Below are 15,660 nucleotides of genomic sequence, written 5' to 3' on the forward strand. Positions count from 1 at the left end.
AGCAAACTCGTACATGTCATGACAACTGCCGGGTGGCGGTAGGCGGCGCCGCTCCGCGCCGTGGGGAGATGGCTACTGAGGGCAATCTCGTTATTTTTAAATTTTTTTACTCTAAAAATAATAAAAATTGGCCGGAGTGCCCTATAGCTAATTACCACATTTTTTGGTGTCCTGCAGCAAATTCGTGATCTTACGGTATCCATCGGCTAATTACATGTTTTTTCAATGTCCTGTAGCAAATTTTGCCTAGCTTATATGTTACTATCTCCATTTTACTATAACGCATTCTCATATTTGCTAGGTATATCTAGATGTTAATAACTTTAGATATATATGCAAACAATATATATTAATTAATAGATAAATCTAGATATAGTAAAAACGTAACGGATGGAACAGTTGTTAAAGAAATGATGTGTGCAGTGTTGGAAGAGAAGCAATTACCGTACGACATGTAAGCGTAACTTTTGACTTCCATGCCGTTTGTGAATCAATCGAGTTACTCGTACGTTTGAATGAAAAATGAAAGGAGTTCTGGACAGAATCACAGGATAAGTCCACGAAGATTCATATTGAATTTTAATTAGAACTTTTCTTAACCCAACGACGTGATCATCTAGCTAGTTTCCATCGGAGCCCAAAGGGACGGTCTAAACAGGTTTGCAACCATCGCAAAACCGAACGAAGGTGGTTTTTGGGTTTTCACGAAAGCCATTTGAAAACCGTTGACTATCGGAGAGATCCAACCAGATTTTGGTCGTGTTCGGCAGTGCATTGCTTATCTGGCACGAAAAAGGTAGTTATAGATTAGTATGTAATTATTTATTTATAAATTATAAAATTTTTAAAAAGATTAATATGATACTCTAAAGCAACTTTTTAATAGAAAATTTTCAAAAAACATACCGTTGAGCAGTTCGGGAAGCATGCGTGTAGAAAACGACATAAGAGGACAGCCAAACACGGCCTTTGTCAAAAAGTTAAAATCAGTTTGATTTTTTTTTCAACTTGGCTAGAACCATAGTGGTTTGTTTTCGTGAGCTAGCAAAGAAATCCAATTTTTGTAAAACCAATTGGTTTTCATCATTTTCGTAAACCTTGGACTGTTGTGCGTACTCTATCCATCACATATTACTTGGTATAAGATATTTTAGTTTGTCCTAACTAAGGTCCTGTTTGGTTTAGGTGACTAATCTATTAGTCCTCCACTTTAGTCTACTTTAGTCCCTAAAAATCCAAACATGAGAGACTAAAAGTGATTAAAATTGTATTAGTCTATTAGTCCCTTCCATAGGTACTTATTGTGACTAAAACTTCCTTTTACACCTGTCCTCTAACAAAAATTTCTATATATAATGCATTTTTAGTCTCTTTTAGTCCCTCTAACCAAACATTAGGGACTAAAGATTTTAGTCTAGAGACTAATTTTTAGTCCTAGGACTAAAGAACCACTTATCTAATCTTGACAAAGTTTCTTAAAAAAACACTAACATTTAGGATCAAATTAGTTTCATCAAAATCCATCGATAAATTGTATTTATCTGATGTTGTAAATGTTAATTGTTTTTCTACGAACATGGCACAAGAATAAAATATATTATAATATAAAATATGAAACAGATATGGTACATTTTAAGCTACCATTGAAATAAAATATGTCGAATATATTATTGACATCGGAAATGAATTTTTTTCAAGATCAAATGCCATATCTGTCATTTGTTATCTTCGTGAACCGCAAAATGTGGATGCACTTCCCGATACAGTTAGGGGTGGGTGTTCAGTTATTTTGGTTAATTCGGGACTAGTTTGGTTCGGGTGACTAATCCATTAGTCTCTTCACTTTAGTCTTCTTTAGTCTCTAAAAACCCAAACATGAGGGACTAAAAGAGAAAATTGGATTAGTCTATTAGTTCCTTACATAGGTACTTATTGGGACTAAAAATTTCTTTTACACATGCCCCCTAACAAAAATTTCTATATATGATATACTTTTAGTCTCTTTTAGTCCCTCTAACCAAACAGTAGTAACTAAAGATTTTAAGCCAGAGACTAATTTTTAGTCATAGGACTAAAGAACCAAACACCACCTCGGTCTCGCCTTCGGTTTTCCAACTAAATTTCGGTCACTAAAACTCATGACCGAAATTTGATCTCGGTCTTTTCGGTCTCGATCTTGGTCATGACTGAAATTTAGCAACAACTTCATATATGCAAAGAAATTATAGAACTTTTTAACACAAAAATTTATAAAATAAAATCACAAGCACATCTGAGTAAAGAATCTTATTGTGTTGCATTCCTTTTTGAGTAGGGATATGAAAATTAGAGTTTAATCCAACATAGTAGATTGTATGTTGCATTTGTTTTTTTTTAATTCGGTCTTTCAGATATTTTCGGTTAACCGAGAAGACTAACTGAATAAAATTTGGTCTTTCACTGCGTAGAACCAAATTGATGACAAAATTTCTCAGTCTCGATCTCTGTGCTCGGTTTTTTTCTTTTTACCCATCCCTTGGTACAGTTGATGCAGTAACGGTAACCAAGCGTACCCATGGCCTTTTACAACTAGACTAAAGCAACTGCAATTTATTTTTTGAAATATTATATTTGATAAATTGCACCGAACCTAGAAAACGTATCCCTAATAAATTAGATTATTTTTTTTCATTTCACAGCAATTAGTAAATGAGTATGTCTTGCTCTCCTCCGTTTTCTAGAATTGCTTTTGGGTTGCGCCATAAATATAATTCAGGCCCAACTTAGAATCATATATATGGTTAGTGTTTGGGCCAAACTTTCATTGGTGAAAGTGCTTACACTTTAAGAGTTCTCTCTCATACATCCATACTTCCACTGAAATACAATTTCATACTGGTATTAAAATATAGTCAAGACAATTGCACCTTTGAGTTTATTATCTGTATCCAAAATGCCACGGATGGATCGAACAAAGTCATCTACCCTAAAAAAAATTAATGTCGTAAATACCATTCGACTAATTTCAAAACCATCGTCAAAACAAACACCATTCAAATTTTTAAAATTTCCATAATTTCCATAATTTTTAATTCCAGCGTGGTCGTCCTGGCTGATCCGAACGCCGGACTACCGTGACCCTGCGGTTGCGGCCGCGTCGTCCAGCCGCGGCGGCGCGGAGCTCGCTGCCGCCTCGAGCGCGACGTACGAGGCGATCCCGACGGCGGCCGCGAGGAGCGCGAGGAAAGAGACGCCGGCGAACACCCCGAACATGCACGAGGACGGTGCACCTGTAGTAGGTGGCGGCGGCGTCCTCCCTCGGCCGCCACCCACCCGCTCTCGCTCCTGAACGCGCCGACATGATCACAAGGAACCTGCACGCGCGTACGCACGCCGGCGTAACCTTCGCTTCTAAATCAAACATTTAAACGTACGTACGTGCCATGAAATTAAGTACAGACTTGAAGACGATGAGGACGCGGCGGTGGTCGGAGCGAGTGCAGCAGCGGTCCCCGCACCCGGTGGCGGCGGTGACTACGACCTGTCCGCCGAGCAGCGCCGCGGCGCCGGCGATCCCGCTGTCGAACGCCGGCGACCGGCGGTAGACGCAGATGGCTCGCCGTCGTACCGAGCGTAGGACTGCACCGACGACGAACTTGATCAGATTACGGGCGCCTAACTCAGATCCGAATCGAAATCAACGCGCGCCGCGTGCGTGCCTTGGACTTGGTGGCGGCCTCGCCGACGACGCCCAGCACGGCGGCGACGAGCGCCAGCGCTGCCACCGTCACGCATATCGCCACGACGGTGTGCCCCCGCCATGGAGGAGGGTTGACGACGACTCCGAAGTTGGAACACTGTCCGTCCTGCTCTACCTAAGCAACAGCTGATTTTCTTACTAAAATTTGTGGATGCAGATATGAGTATATCCGGGTTGTGTAGATGCCCGTGCTTCGCTGCGGGATTAAAAAAAAAGGGTCTGTCTATGGATCACACGGGTGATTATTTCTGTATCAATCACTAGAATTTTGGACCATCCGATGGAGTGATCACGATTTCCCAACAGGAGCGCCCCTTCACGATATTTGTCCAGCGCGCCCTGCACGCGTAGCATGCCGATAGCTTGTTATTGGGTTAGATAAAACATGGCCCGTTTTATTAATGATTCAGAAACACGTAACAGCCTTTTCAGCCCATTGTTTTGGGTAAAAAAGCAAAATTGAGAAGCTGGCAGCAAAAAGGTTGGTCTCCACATGGGTTTTCTCCCAGCCTGCAGAAGCAATCAGAAACAAATCAGAAAAGAGTCGACTTGCAAACCAAGAAAGAGAGAAAGAAAAGGGAGTAGATCTGGCCGAGAGGAAACATGACGAGAGATTGAAGATTTAGGAGAAAGAAGGGGATCGATAAAATGACTATAGAGAATAATCAAGGTATGAGAACTTACCTCCCCCAATTCTGTGATGATACATAAATGTGAAAATTTCTCTTCGTGTCGATCCCCACCATCTGTTCGTGTTGATTTACACCATCTACTGGCTATGTCTTCTTGTTTTGATCCCCCATCATCTCTTCATGTTGATTCCCACCATCTAGTACACCATACCTTTTTGTGCTGGTTCCAACCCATGTGTGATAACGAAAAGCCTATGTTTCTGTCCAAGTAAACATAAATTGTAGTGGAAAAAACATGCTTGATTTGTGTTACCCGCACTTTAGGGAAAAACCCAAAGAAAGACTTACCAGTCTTCTTGTGTATGCTGGTCGCTAATGTTTTCACCATATACTGCTAGCTGAAAAACAATCACTGTAGGTTGCTATTTGATTCTAACATAACTTGAATAAAACAACAAGGTAATGTTGTAGTCCAAGTATTGAAAATGCAACTAATAGTTTAAGCAAACAAAAGTAAGTATCTATTATGTCTATATGACAAAACTATTCTTAAAAAATGGCACATGAACAAAAGAACTGAACAGAACTGAATTTAGTACGTATCCAAAACATGCATTATATATTTCATAAAGAATTAATCATTGCATTATGTAGAACTGTTGTTGATAGTTCAAATGCAGTTCCATGCTAGGTGAAATTTTGACACAGAATTCAGTGAACTTAAACTAATCATACTAACTACTAAAGTAACAACTTCAAGTACTAACCAAAATACATGCTAGCTGGAAGTTTGAGAATACTAGTATATCACTGAACTGAATTTAGAAAATGTTCAGAAAACACAGGAGCTAAACAGGGAATTGTATGGACAAAGTGCCATACTGAAATGTATGAAAGGAGAATGAAACTATGGATTTCAGAGTGAGAGCACCAAAAGAAAAAATTTACTTGTAGAATAGTTATACTCACATTGCTATAAGCTAACTGAGGTGATATGAAATTTAGCTTCACCTTTTCCTCACCCCTCAGCCATTTCCACAACATATAGTTCTTGCATTCTAAATAAAACACACCAATTAATTGCAAATCTAAGGACATAAAACAAAACTATTGACCGTTGTTTTCAAGATAATAGAACTAAAACTACCGCTTGGGAATTTTATTCATCACAAAAATTCTATTCATTCTGTCAACTATTTTCAAGCCGACTGAACATTACTCATCCTTAGAGCAGCCTCCTTGAACTAGTTCATATCTCTCAACTGCTTGAGCTTGACAAGATCAACGTTGTTGAGTGACATGTCAAACTAACTATTATCAATTATGTTACCTTAGATTTTTCCCAGAAGTGAAAAATGACAAACCTAACAAACCAGTAAGGTTGGTAGTTGAAAACTAACTATTTTAGATGACAAAACTATTTATTTTGGTTCTCTAACAAAACTAAACAAAACAAAACCTACTCTCTAACAAAACACAATCACTGTATGTTGCTATTTAGTTCTAACAAAACTAAGTATTTATTATGTCTAGATGACAAAACTATTCTCTAACAACGACTAGGGGACATAGAACTAGGGCACATAACACAACAAGAACAACTCATAAAACTAGTATTCAGACAAAACTAGGCAAGCCAACCATGCAAAGGGACTTAAAAACATACAGATCCCACACCCCCCGCAAACAAAATCCCAAAATCCCACACCCCTCTCCAAACTAAATCCCAAAATCCCACATCTAGCTTCAGCAAGGTACAGATACTCCAAAATTCCACACACCCCCTCTGCAAACAAAATCCCAGGCAAGCCGACCATGCAAAATGGTATTGAAAATAGACAGATCTACAAATCCCCTAGCATGCAAAAACTGCAGGCAGCTAGATGAAGAAAACAAAAGGGGGTCTCACCATGGGATTTGTTGCTCCACGAGTTGCTGCTTTCACCATGGGATTAGTTGCTCCGTGAGATGATGCTGCAAGCATGGCTGTAGCGGTCGTCGTGGCTGCCTCGCCGCTGGCTACTGGACCTCCCGCCAGCGACGCATCGGCGGCGGAGGGGAATCGCTGCTTGCTGCCGTAGAGATTTGCCGCCCTCGCCTCCCCTCTACAACATCGCCTAGGCAGATGAAAAAAATGGGGAAATTACTGTTTGAAATGTGGAGGGGTGCGTGTGGGTAGATGCTAAAGGGGTTGTGTAGATGGTCCTAACGTCGGGACATTAATTTAATTTAAAGTATTAAATATATATTAATTAAAAAACTAATTTCATAAATAAGAGCTAATCCATGAGACGAATTCTTTAAGCTTAATTAATCCATAATTAGCCTTTAAGCTTAATTAATCCATAATTAGCCTATGTTACTATAAATATTTGCTAATTATAATTATGGATTAATTAGGCTCATTAGATTCATCTCGCAAATTAGTCCAAGATTATGCATGGGTTTTATTTATAGACAACATTTACTATTTATAATAAATGTCCAAACATCCGATTTAACTCAGGGCTAAAGTTTAGCCCCTACAAACAAACGCCCCCTAAAACTTAACACACATGTCTTGCACGCCGCAATAACAATAAAAACGTAGCACGGATCTTGGCAACCATCGAATGGACACAAATTTGAGTGCAAAACACAACAAAAATCACAAGGGTGATAGTTACCAAAACCCTTGAAAATAATAATTCCATACAAAATTACATTAAAGTGTACATATTTTGCATGCGTACATAATTTTAATATACAATCAAGTCCAACAAAAATATGTACTCCATATATTTTTTAATAAATAATACCTTTAATATTTTAGCTCGTGTTTAACTATTCATCTTATTAAAAACTTACATAATTATTGTTTATTTTATACTAAATAAATTTTAATTATAACTTTTTTTGCATATTTAAACAAAATTTATAATTAATTAAATTTGTGTCAAAAAGTCGAAATCAGAATTGCCATACAACTAATCTGAATTACTCACTTTATTCCAAAATCTAAAAGGCCAGCCTAGATTAGTATGGATACTAATAAATATACAAATTATATATATATATTAATCAATTAATAAATCTAAACAATAGTAGAAAGCCTTACCACATAAAACAGTATTAATTGTATACATCGGACAAAACACATGTTTGGGCTTTTCTTAGCCCATCACGTTCGCCTAATAATGGCATGACGTTGTGTCTAACGGCCGCCAACCCCCGTGATGAAACGGTGTCAGGTCCACATTATCTACAACTCCATGGATGACGTGCTTGTTTTAGTGTATAAGATGTACGGTATGATAGTTTAATCTTACGGCACATCTTCACTCTTGTTCATGCTTTCAAGTCATTAAATTTTCAAGCCTAAAGTTTGAGTAGATTTTGAGATTTTTAATTATAATTTATTTTTCAGTCTTGACTTATAAATAACTAAATATATATATATAAAAAATTTATTTAAAGATTATTTTTCATTTATAAATATGATGTTTGGTTTTTTTCTTGAAAAAGTCAAAGAATTACCCCTTCTTGATTCAAAATCCTTTGTGCAAGCCAAACGTGTAGGTTGAACCAGAGTTCAAATTCGTGAACTCTTGGGTAGTTTGAATGTTTCTCCCGTCACTCCCAAAGACCAATCCATCCATTAGTTAGCCCATTTATAGATTCAAGTATTGTTATCAACAGAATTTGGATTTAGCCGTTGGAGAGAAAAGCAAGAAAGAATAATTGAATCGGATGAGAATTGAGACAATCGAACTAATGGGCTAGAAAAGAAATTGGATAAGGCCGATGGAAAGTGAATCAGATTAAGAGGTGAGTCCGAGTGGGTCTGGAGATGATGCAGATAGATTCGGGAAGGAAATAAAATCCGCATGGAGCAGTATTTGTAAATATTAGAGTTTGTTTTAGGCAGTTGCTTTAAATAGAGTCCGTGTGTAATAGATTAGATAATAGATACGAGTACGTATCCAATTCTAATTAGTTTTAGGGGTATAAGTACAGCACCCATAGCTTGTAAAATTATCAACAATCTTATGATCAATACAACTTTCAATGCATCACCATAATCTTCGACAGGAGTAAGTTCTCAGCGCGAGGTTTGTCAGCTTCGCAATGTCAATTTGTGATTTCCAACCCGTCAGACCGGCTAGATAGAACTGTCTCGATTTAGTTTGATCTTCTATCCAGCCTATTCTACGTTTTATCTGAGGCTTGTTGTTATTTTGATCTATTTGTTAGTTTGGAGTAGCAGATAGTTCTCGATCAAGGCTTATGCTAGTATCTTATTAGATCTATTGACATAGGTTTTGTGTACGTGATTTTGTCTTGGTTTTGTCTGACCAATCTCATTTACTAAATTGTCGAGTCTGACCATTCTCGTTTACTGAATTTATGTTTATAGATTAGATCAAGTATTTGCATATTCTTTTCGTTGGAGTTCTAGCTAGCATTATTCTAAGTAATTTATCGGTTTACTCGTTAAAATTATAGATCATCACATTCTCTGTAATTATATCGTTCTAAACTACATGTTGTCTCGGTTTGGTCCGATCTATATCAGTTTGGTCTGATCTAGTTACAGAAGTCTGTCAAATCTACCGAGTTTAACAAGTGAGTCCATAAGTTGCCCTGGTTTAGTAGGTAATTATCATTATGCTGCAATTTTATCTTGATTTTATGCCCAATCATGCTTAGACCTGAACTGCTTGGTTTAGTATGATCTTATAGGTTTAGCGTGAGTATGCATGCAGTTATTTGACATTGTTACATGCTTATAATTAGTCTAGTGATCAAGTTTGCCATGTTTAATCTACATTGAATCCTATCGACTGCTAACTGCACGTGAGATAATCGCTAGATCAGGTCGATCAACTGATTAATCTTGAAACTGCCCCGGTTAGGGGGCCGATCTTTTAAGAGAAGTTAGTCGGTTAGTTTGTTTGGTCATTATCATACTCATAATTCAGCCGATAAGGTATTTTAATATTATATATCATGAAATTTCTGCAAATTCGAATGACATACTCCATCGGCTATGGTCTTGAAAAGCAATATCGACTATCTGGCCGATAGAATCTTTGGGTTTAAGAGTTTATCCATGTCTTTCTCTATATCTTATCAGTTACAGGATCAAACTAACTATCATGCCCGTATTTCTGAGAATTTAGGTCCTACACTGAAGTGTTCTTAGAAGTACTTCTAGGCCTACGTGTGTGACACGTCATCGGGTCAACTTTTGACGTCAACATGTATGTACCGTGGGAAAATTAGCTCTCACAAAATACAAAATGGAGTACAGAATAATGCTGCACGCATAATTTTTAAAACAAAAGTTCTTACAACACTCTCAAAACACAATTGATCTATTTTGTACCCGTTGGAACTTAGTTCAAATTCAAAATAACCTCATTTTTTATTTACAATATTAACATGTACATTTTTATAGGGCAATACTGTAATCTAAATGGACTGAAGATGTCATTACGAATGGGAAAGCACACGTGTATTCCACACCCCTTTTGCGTGGGGGGGGGGGGGGGGATCTCTGCCTGGGCTGGGCCCGTACGAACATGAACTCATTCTAGTGCAGCCCATGAAAGAGACTGAATTGCCGAATTGGAGACAAGGCCTGATATCATAGGCTAGTAGCCCGCACGTGAAAATGTAAGTTGTGTTCTTTTGCTCGAGGAAGGAAGAAAGATATAAATATTATCTGATTTTTATACTATTTAATAGTATAAACAATGAAACTAAGTAATATAAAATTAAAAATCTACTCTACAGAGATGTTATTATGAACTTCTATATAGAAATTTTTTTCTAAAAACATGTACAATATAGTAGTTTGGGAATTGTGCGTCGAAAATCCAATGAATAATACGTCGCAAAAGAACACAGTCTGAGTGTTTTCAACCCAATGTTTCATTCAAAGAAAATGTAGATAGAAATGTTATATATAAATAATTTGAAAATAGAAACTTTATATATAGAAATACAAAAGTACGATGAAATTATACCTACAAACACAAAAGATACGTGATGATCGGCCACCATGTCGCAGGTACGTGATGATCGGTCGGTGGGTGAGCGCGACATTGGGGCGTTGCGTTTCTTGATGCTTGGAGTTGGAGATTAAATTTGGTCGTGGATGCACTATCCGTCGAGCATGATGATGCAGTCCGGACCGCGGTACATGTCGCAGCAGTCGGCGCAGATGATGGCACCACAGTCGCTAATGGCGGTGCGGTCGTCGATGATGTACGCGCAGCCGACGTTGTCGCCGCTCCAGCAACAGCAGCAGCAGGCGGCGGCGGCGCACGGGCAGCTGGGCATGGGATCCGGGGGCACCACCAGCGGGTTCAGCCTCCTCCACAGCGAGGCCAGCATGGGCGGCGGCGCCGGGAACAGCATGATGAACGTCGGCGTCTTCTCCGACTTCGAACACAGCGGTGGCGGTGGCGACGGCGGCAGCGGCGAGGGGTCCACCTCGCTGTCCGTCGACGTCCGGGGCGCCAAATCCGGCGCCCAGAGCGGCGACGGGGAGTACCTCAAGGGCACCGAGAAGGAAGGCAGCTAGGACAGCACTGACCAGCAGTTTCACCTCCCCAACGACGCCTGACAAATGAGTCAACATCGGTCCATACAACCTTAGGACCTGTTGTTTTTTTTTAACATAAGGGGTATAGATATCTGGCATTCGATTTGAGAGATGAAATACAGACTTGGCATCATGTTAAGGGACGTAATGGGGACTTATTCCTTTTTCTGCAAGCCACATATTACAAAAACTCAAAAGGGCTGGCCTGAATATGAAATGGTTCAATTCCAAACAAAGAAATTCGAACCAATTCACATATATAGTCTGGCGACACATCAATCTTCATCCGGTGGTCCTTCAGACCCATTTCCACCGTCTCTTTTCACTTTTGCTTATCCTTATAACAATAAGCCAAAATACTTTAAATTTGAAATTAATTTGAGGTTTTTTCACCGAAGTCTATTTTTCATATTGGCTTTTAGATCATTAATAATGTGTATATAAAAGTTTTATTCATAAATATTTGTAAACATGCCTTTTGATTTTTTTTCATAAAAGAGATAAACAATCACCCCCCCACCCCTTCACAGCACTATACCATTGAACTCCCTCCATATTTTAATGGGTGACGCCGTTAATATTTTGGCGTATATATTTGATCATCCGTCTATTAAAAAATCTTTAATTATGTGAAAATATGATTTATAATTTAAATTATTTAGCAAAAAAATCTAAATAAATGACATTGCGAAAGATTTTTCTGAATAAGACGAATGCTCAAACATATGACAGAAAACTAACGACATATATTAAAATAGGAAGGTAGTATTTACTTGTAAGAGTTAAGCATGGTAATGTATAACTCAACTTGTGGACTAGTAGGTTGAAACCTCCTTTTATCTCTACTACTGTCTCCGTCATAAATATAACTATTTCTATAATTTAAATTTTGTATCACAATATAAGCGTTTTTACACTAATTTCTATAGTTTTAATCATTCCAATTATTAAAGAGCCAATAAAATGTTTGAAAGGGAATCTAATCATTTTAACATTTAAAAATTAACCATTTACTTGACTAAAAGAGAATCTTTTAATATCTCATTAGCCTATACTAAATAACTTACAAATGATTATATTTTAGGACGAAGTAAGTACCACATTTATATATCGTCTCCCTACTCTACTGTAGCAATATAGCATGCAGCATATAACCATCGATTCCCAAAAAACAGACAGGGGAGTTAAAAAAATCCCAACAAATCCATATGACCTGATCTTACTTAGGACGCGTTCATCTGACGTAGGAGGGGGTGTTAGTTATCGCGCGGAAAAATAGTAATAGATAAGTTCATAATTAATTAATTATTTATTTATTATAAAACAATTGTAAAATAGGTTAATATTATCTTTTAAGCAATTTTCCTATATTTTTTTAAAAAATACATCATTTAGCATCTCAGGAAGCATGCGCGACTGCACACGGAAAATGAGACAATCTGGATGTAAGAAGAGAGGAGGCAATACAATCTTACTACCTTACAGCAGAAATACTCATGTTTTGCTATGAAAATATATTACTAAATATCATACAATTTTTATTAAGCATATTAATATCACCATTTTAAATCAAATGTATATGATTCCATAACATCAGAAAATACCAGCAGCTAATTTTGTAAAAAAAAAAATAATAATGTAGATATAGGGAACTACCTATTCGTGGTAACTAAAAGAAAACGGTGTTTACGCCCGTTCGGTAGGAAAGGAGAAGGGTTTAGTTATTCGGTATAAAAAACGAAACAATAGATTAATATATAATTAATTAATTATTAAATATTTAAAAAATATAAAATAGATTAATATGATTTTTTTAAATAACTATTCTATAGAAAATTTTTAACAAAAAATACACCGTTTAGCCGTTAAAAGGTATAGACGTAAAACTTTTTAGCCCCGTCTTAACTAAAACAAATACGGCCTAGGTAAAGAAAAAAACAATAGCCGGACTGATGAGTCATTTCCATCCGTCCACGCACCCAATCTGTTGGGTCAGGGACCAGCCAATCGCAGGCCGCGTAGCACGACGACACACAGCCGGGGGTCGGGCCCGGGTGACGTCACGCGCGGCCCGGCGCGGCGAGGCCAGGCCAGGCCAGGCCACGCGTCTCCCGTCCAATCCGGTGCAATTATGGCGCCACGGCGCGCGCCCATTCGCCCACGTACTTTACCCCACCCCCACCCGCTGTCTTGTCCAGGTCTAGTCTAGTGCAGTTGCCCCCACGTCGCGTCCTTCTTTGCTGTGTGCTCTCTCACGCTACGCGCACACACTACTGTGCACCTGGCTTCACCAACATGCTACACACTCTACAGGGTGGCTACTAGATACAAGAAAAAGGCATACTTTAGGGCCTGTTTTTTCCGCAAACTTTTTTTAAGTCGCCGTCACGTCGAATGTTTAGATATTAATTAGTAGTATTAAATATAGATTATTAATACTATTTCATAAGCCTATTGAGCCTAATTAGTCTATAATTAGTGAATGTGATGATACCGTAAATATTTGTTAATCGTGGTTTAATTAGGCTTAAAAAATTTATCTAATGAAATAGTCTTAATTTATACGATTAGTTTTGTTATCAGTCTATATTTAATATTAGACAATGCATACAAAAATTCAAGTATTCAACCTTAGTCTTTAATGCAAATCTAAATTTGCAAATCTAGTAAATTATATACTATTACATCTATCCACATTTCTACTGTTTTATTGCGGCTTAACAAACTTTATATTACTATTTAATTCCTCCCATTATCATTTTTTGGGATATGATATCTACTTTTTTTTAAAAAAAGACGGAGTACCTTATTTGCTCGTTGCTTGAATGTGAATAAAATACATTGTACAAACTACCTCTTAAAATATCACTTATCAAGTGTTTGCAGAAACACGAAAACTAACAATTGGCCAAAGTATAGGTAAGCAAAGCTAAGATTTCCCACGAAGGAAACCGATGCACCAACCGACCTGTGTCCTAATTAATATACTCCGGATGCTAGAGCGGAGATTAAGATTTTCTGACGTTCTTTTTTCAGACACAGAGACTGATACGTAGACCTCCTCATTATCGGACTCATGTAGCAGTGACCGTCTCCTCGAGTTAGGCCATGTCTAGTTTTCAAAATATTTTTTCAAAAACATAGCATCGAATCTTTGGATATCTAAATGAAATATTAAATATATATAAACATTAAAACTAATCACGTAGTTATGGAAAAAATCATGAGACCAATGTTTTAAGCCTAATTAGAACATGATTAGTCATAAATGCAACAGGAACCAAAATGTGCTAATGACAAATTAAATAGACTCAAAAGATTCATGTCCAAAAACCCCTTGGTTAAACATTTGACGTGACATTTTTATAAAAATTTTTTGACAACTGGTCTTGTTTAGTTTGCAAAATTTTTTTGCAAAAACATCACATCAAAACTTTAAACACACATTTGAAGTATTAAACGTAGTCTAATTACAAAACAAATTTCAGATTCCGCAAGTAAACCGTGAGACAAATCTTTTGAGTCTAATTAATCCATCATTAGCACATATTGTTTACTGTAGCACTTATAGCTAATCACGTCCTAATTAGGCTCAATAGATTCATCTCACTATTTCCTACATAGCCGTGTAATTAGTTTTAATATTTATATATATTTAATGCTTTATTTAGATATCCAAAAATTTAATGTGTTTTTGAAAAAAACTTTTGGGAACTAAACAGGCCTAACCAAAGGCCTTAGTGAAAAGTTATGTCAGATAAACGTCTTTCAGTCGAGGATTTCCCTCTGGTGACTATGGTGTGGGAAGATAGCTGGGTGAGGCTAGTGGAAACGCTGGTGGTGCGGTGCGTCAGGGTCTTTCCCCCCGGGGGATAAAGCAGCTGCCGGTGGGCCCGGCGCCGCATGCTCCAGACGGTCTACGTGTCCCTTCCCAACCACAAAGAAAAGCGCGGCACACTCCGCGCCCTCCCATTGGCCGCTGCATGCTTTCCCGACCACCGCCACCTTTTCATCCCCCTCCGCTCCGACCACATCCTCCCCATACTTACACCCGGGTCCCACCACAGCACCCGGACCCACGTGGCGGTGACACGCGGGTGGTCTCCCCGTGTCGTCGAAGCGACGCTGCGGGGTGGGCGGGCACCGTCACGCCCGCACCCAGCTTCTTGCGCTGGCGGGTGGGGCAGGCCTAGGTGGGGCCCGGTGTCCGTGACTGGGGTGCCCCGTTTAGTTCCCAAAATTTGTCACGTCTGATCTTTGGACATTTAAATAGAGCATTAAATATAGATAAAATAGAAAAATAATTACACAGTCATGTGACAAATCGCTATATTTTGAGTCTAATTAGTCCATAGTAAGTCATAAGTGCTATAGTAGCCCACGTACGCTAATAACGGATTAATTAGACTCAGCACATTCGTCTCACGATTTATTTGTTTTTCATTCGTCTCCACCCTTCGACGTAAACGTTTGATAAGGTAAAAATGTTTTAGGCCTTGTTTAGTTTACAAAATATTTTTTAGAAAAACATCACATTAAGTTTTTAAACACATATTTGAAGCATTAAACAAAATTTATTTACGAAACAAATTTCAGATTCCGACTGAAAACCACGAGACGAATCTTTTGAGTTTAATTAATTGTCATTAGCACATGTTGGTTACTGTAACACTTATAGATAATTATGTTCTAATTAT

At 38.1% G+C, this 15,660-nt stretch overlaps 1 protein-coding gene and 1 long non-coding RNA gene across 5 annotated transcripts; one reads left to right on the forward strand and one right to left on the reverse strand.

Annotated features, from left to right (window-relative positions):
* Positions 1 to 4,113: 4,113 nt before the first annotated feature.
* Positions 4,114 to 6,547, reverse strand: LOC102713227. Of its 3 annotated transcripts, none has more exons than XR_001551668.2 (5): positions 6,281 to 6,547; positions 5,341 to 5,429; positions 4,720 to 4,769; positions 4,424 to 4,631; positions 4,114 to 4,249 (listed from the first exon to the last, which is right to left on the reverse strand). It is a non-coding gene; the product is annotated as an uncharacterized LOC102713227 (long non-coding RNA). The 3 variants fall into 3 exon arrangements; XR_001551669.2 differs by having other exon boundaries at positions 4,720 to 4,783; XR_423973.3 differs by lacking the exon at positions 5,341 to 5,429.
* On the forward strand, positions 4,246 to 11,243 carry LOC102719259 (GRF-interacting factor 1-like). Of its 2 annotated transcripts, XM_040529599.1 has the most exons (3): positions 4,246 to 4,409; positions 9,812 to 10,029; positions 10,427 to 11,243. In XM_040529599.1, the coding sequence occupies exon 3, from the start codon at positions 10,514 to 10,516 to the stop codon at positions 10,940 to 10,942; it is 429 nt and encodes a 142-aa protein (XP_040385533.1). In that variant the 5' UTR covers positions 4,246 to 4,409; positions 9,812 to 10,029; positions 10,427 to 10,513; the 3' UTR covers positions 10,943 to 11,243. The 2 variants fall into 2 exon arrangements, with proteins under 2 accessions (XP_040385533.1, XP_006664460.1); XM_006664397.3 differs by lacking the exon at positions 9,812 to 10,029.
* The last annotated feature ends 4,417 nt before the right edge of the window (positions 11,244 to 15,660 follow it).

This window comes from Oryza brachyantha, chromosome 12 (genome assembly GCF_000231095.2).
Source record: "Oryza brachyantha chromosome 12, ObraRS2, whole genome shotgun sequence".
Classification (NCBI taxonomy): domain Eukaryota; kingdom Viridiplantae; phylum Streptophyta; class Magnoliopsida; order Poales; family Poaceae; genus Oryza; species Oryza brachyantha.

Excerpts from the sequence above, each read along its gene's own strand:
- LOC102719259 (XM_040529599.1), top strand. The coding sequence starts at position 10,514 with ATGCACTATCCGTCGAGCATGATGATGCAGTCCGGACCGCGGTACATG.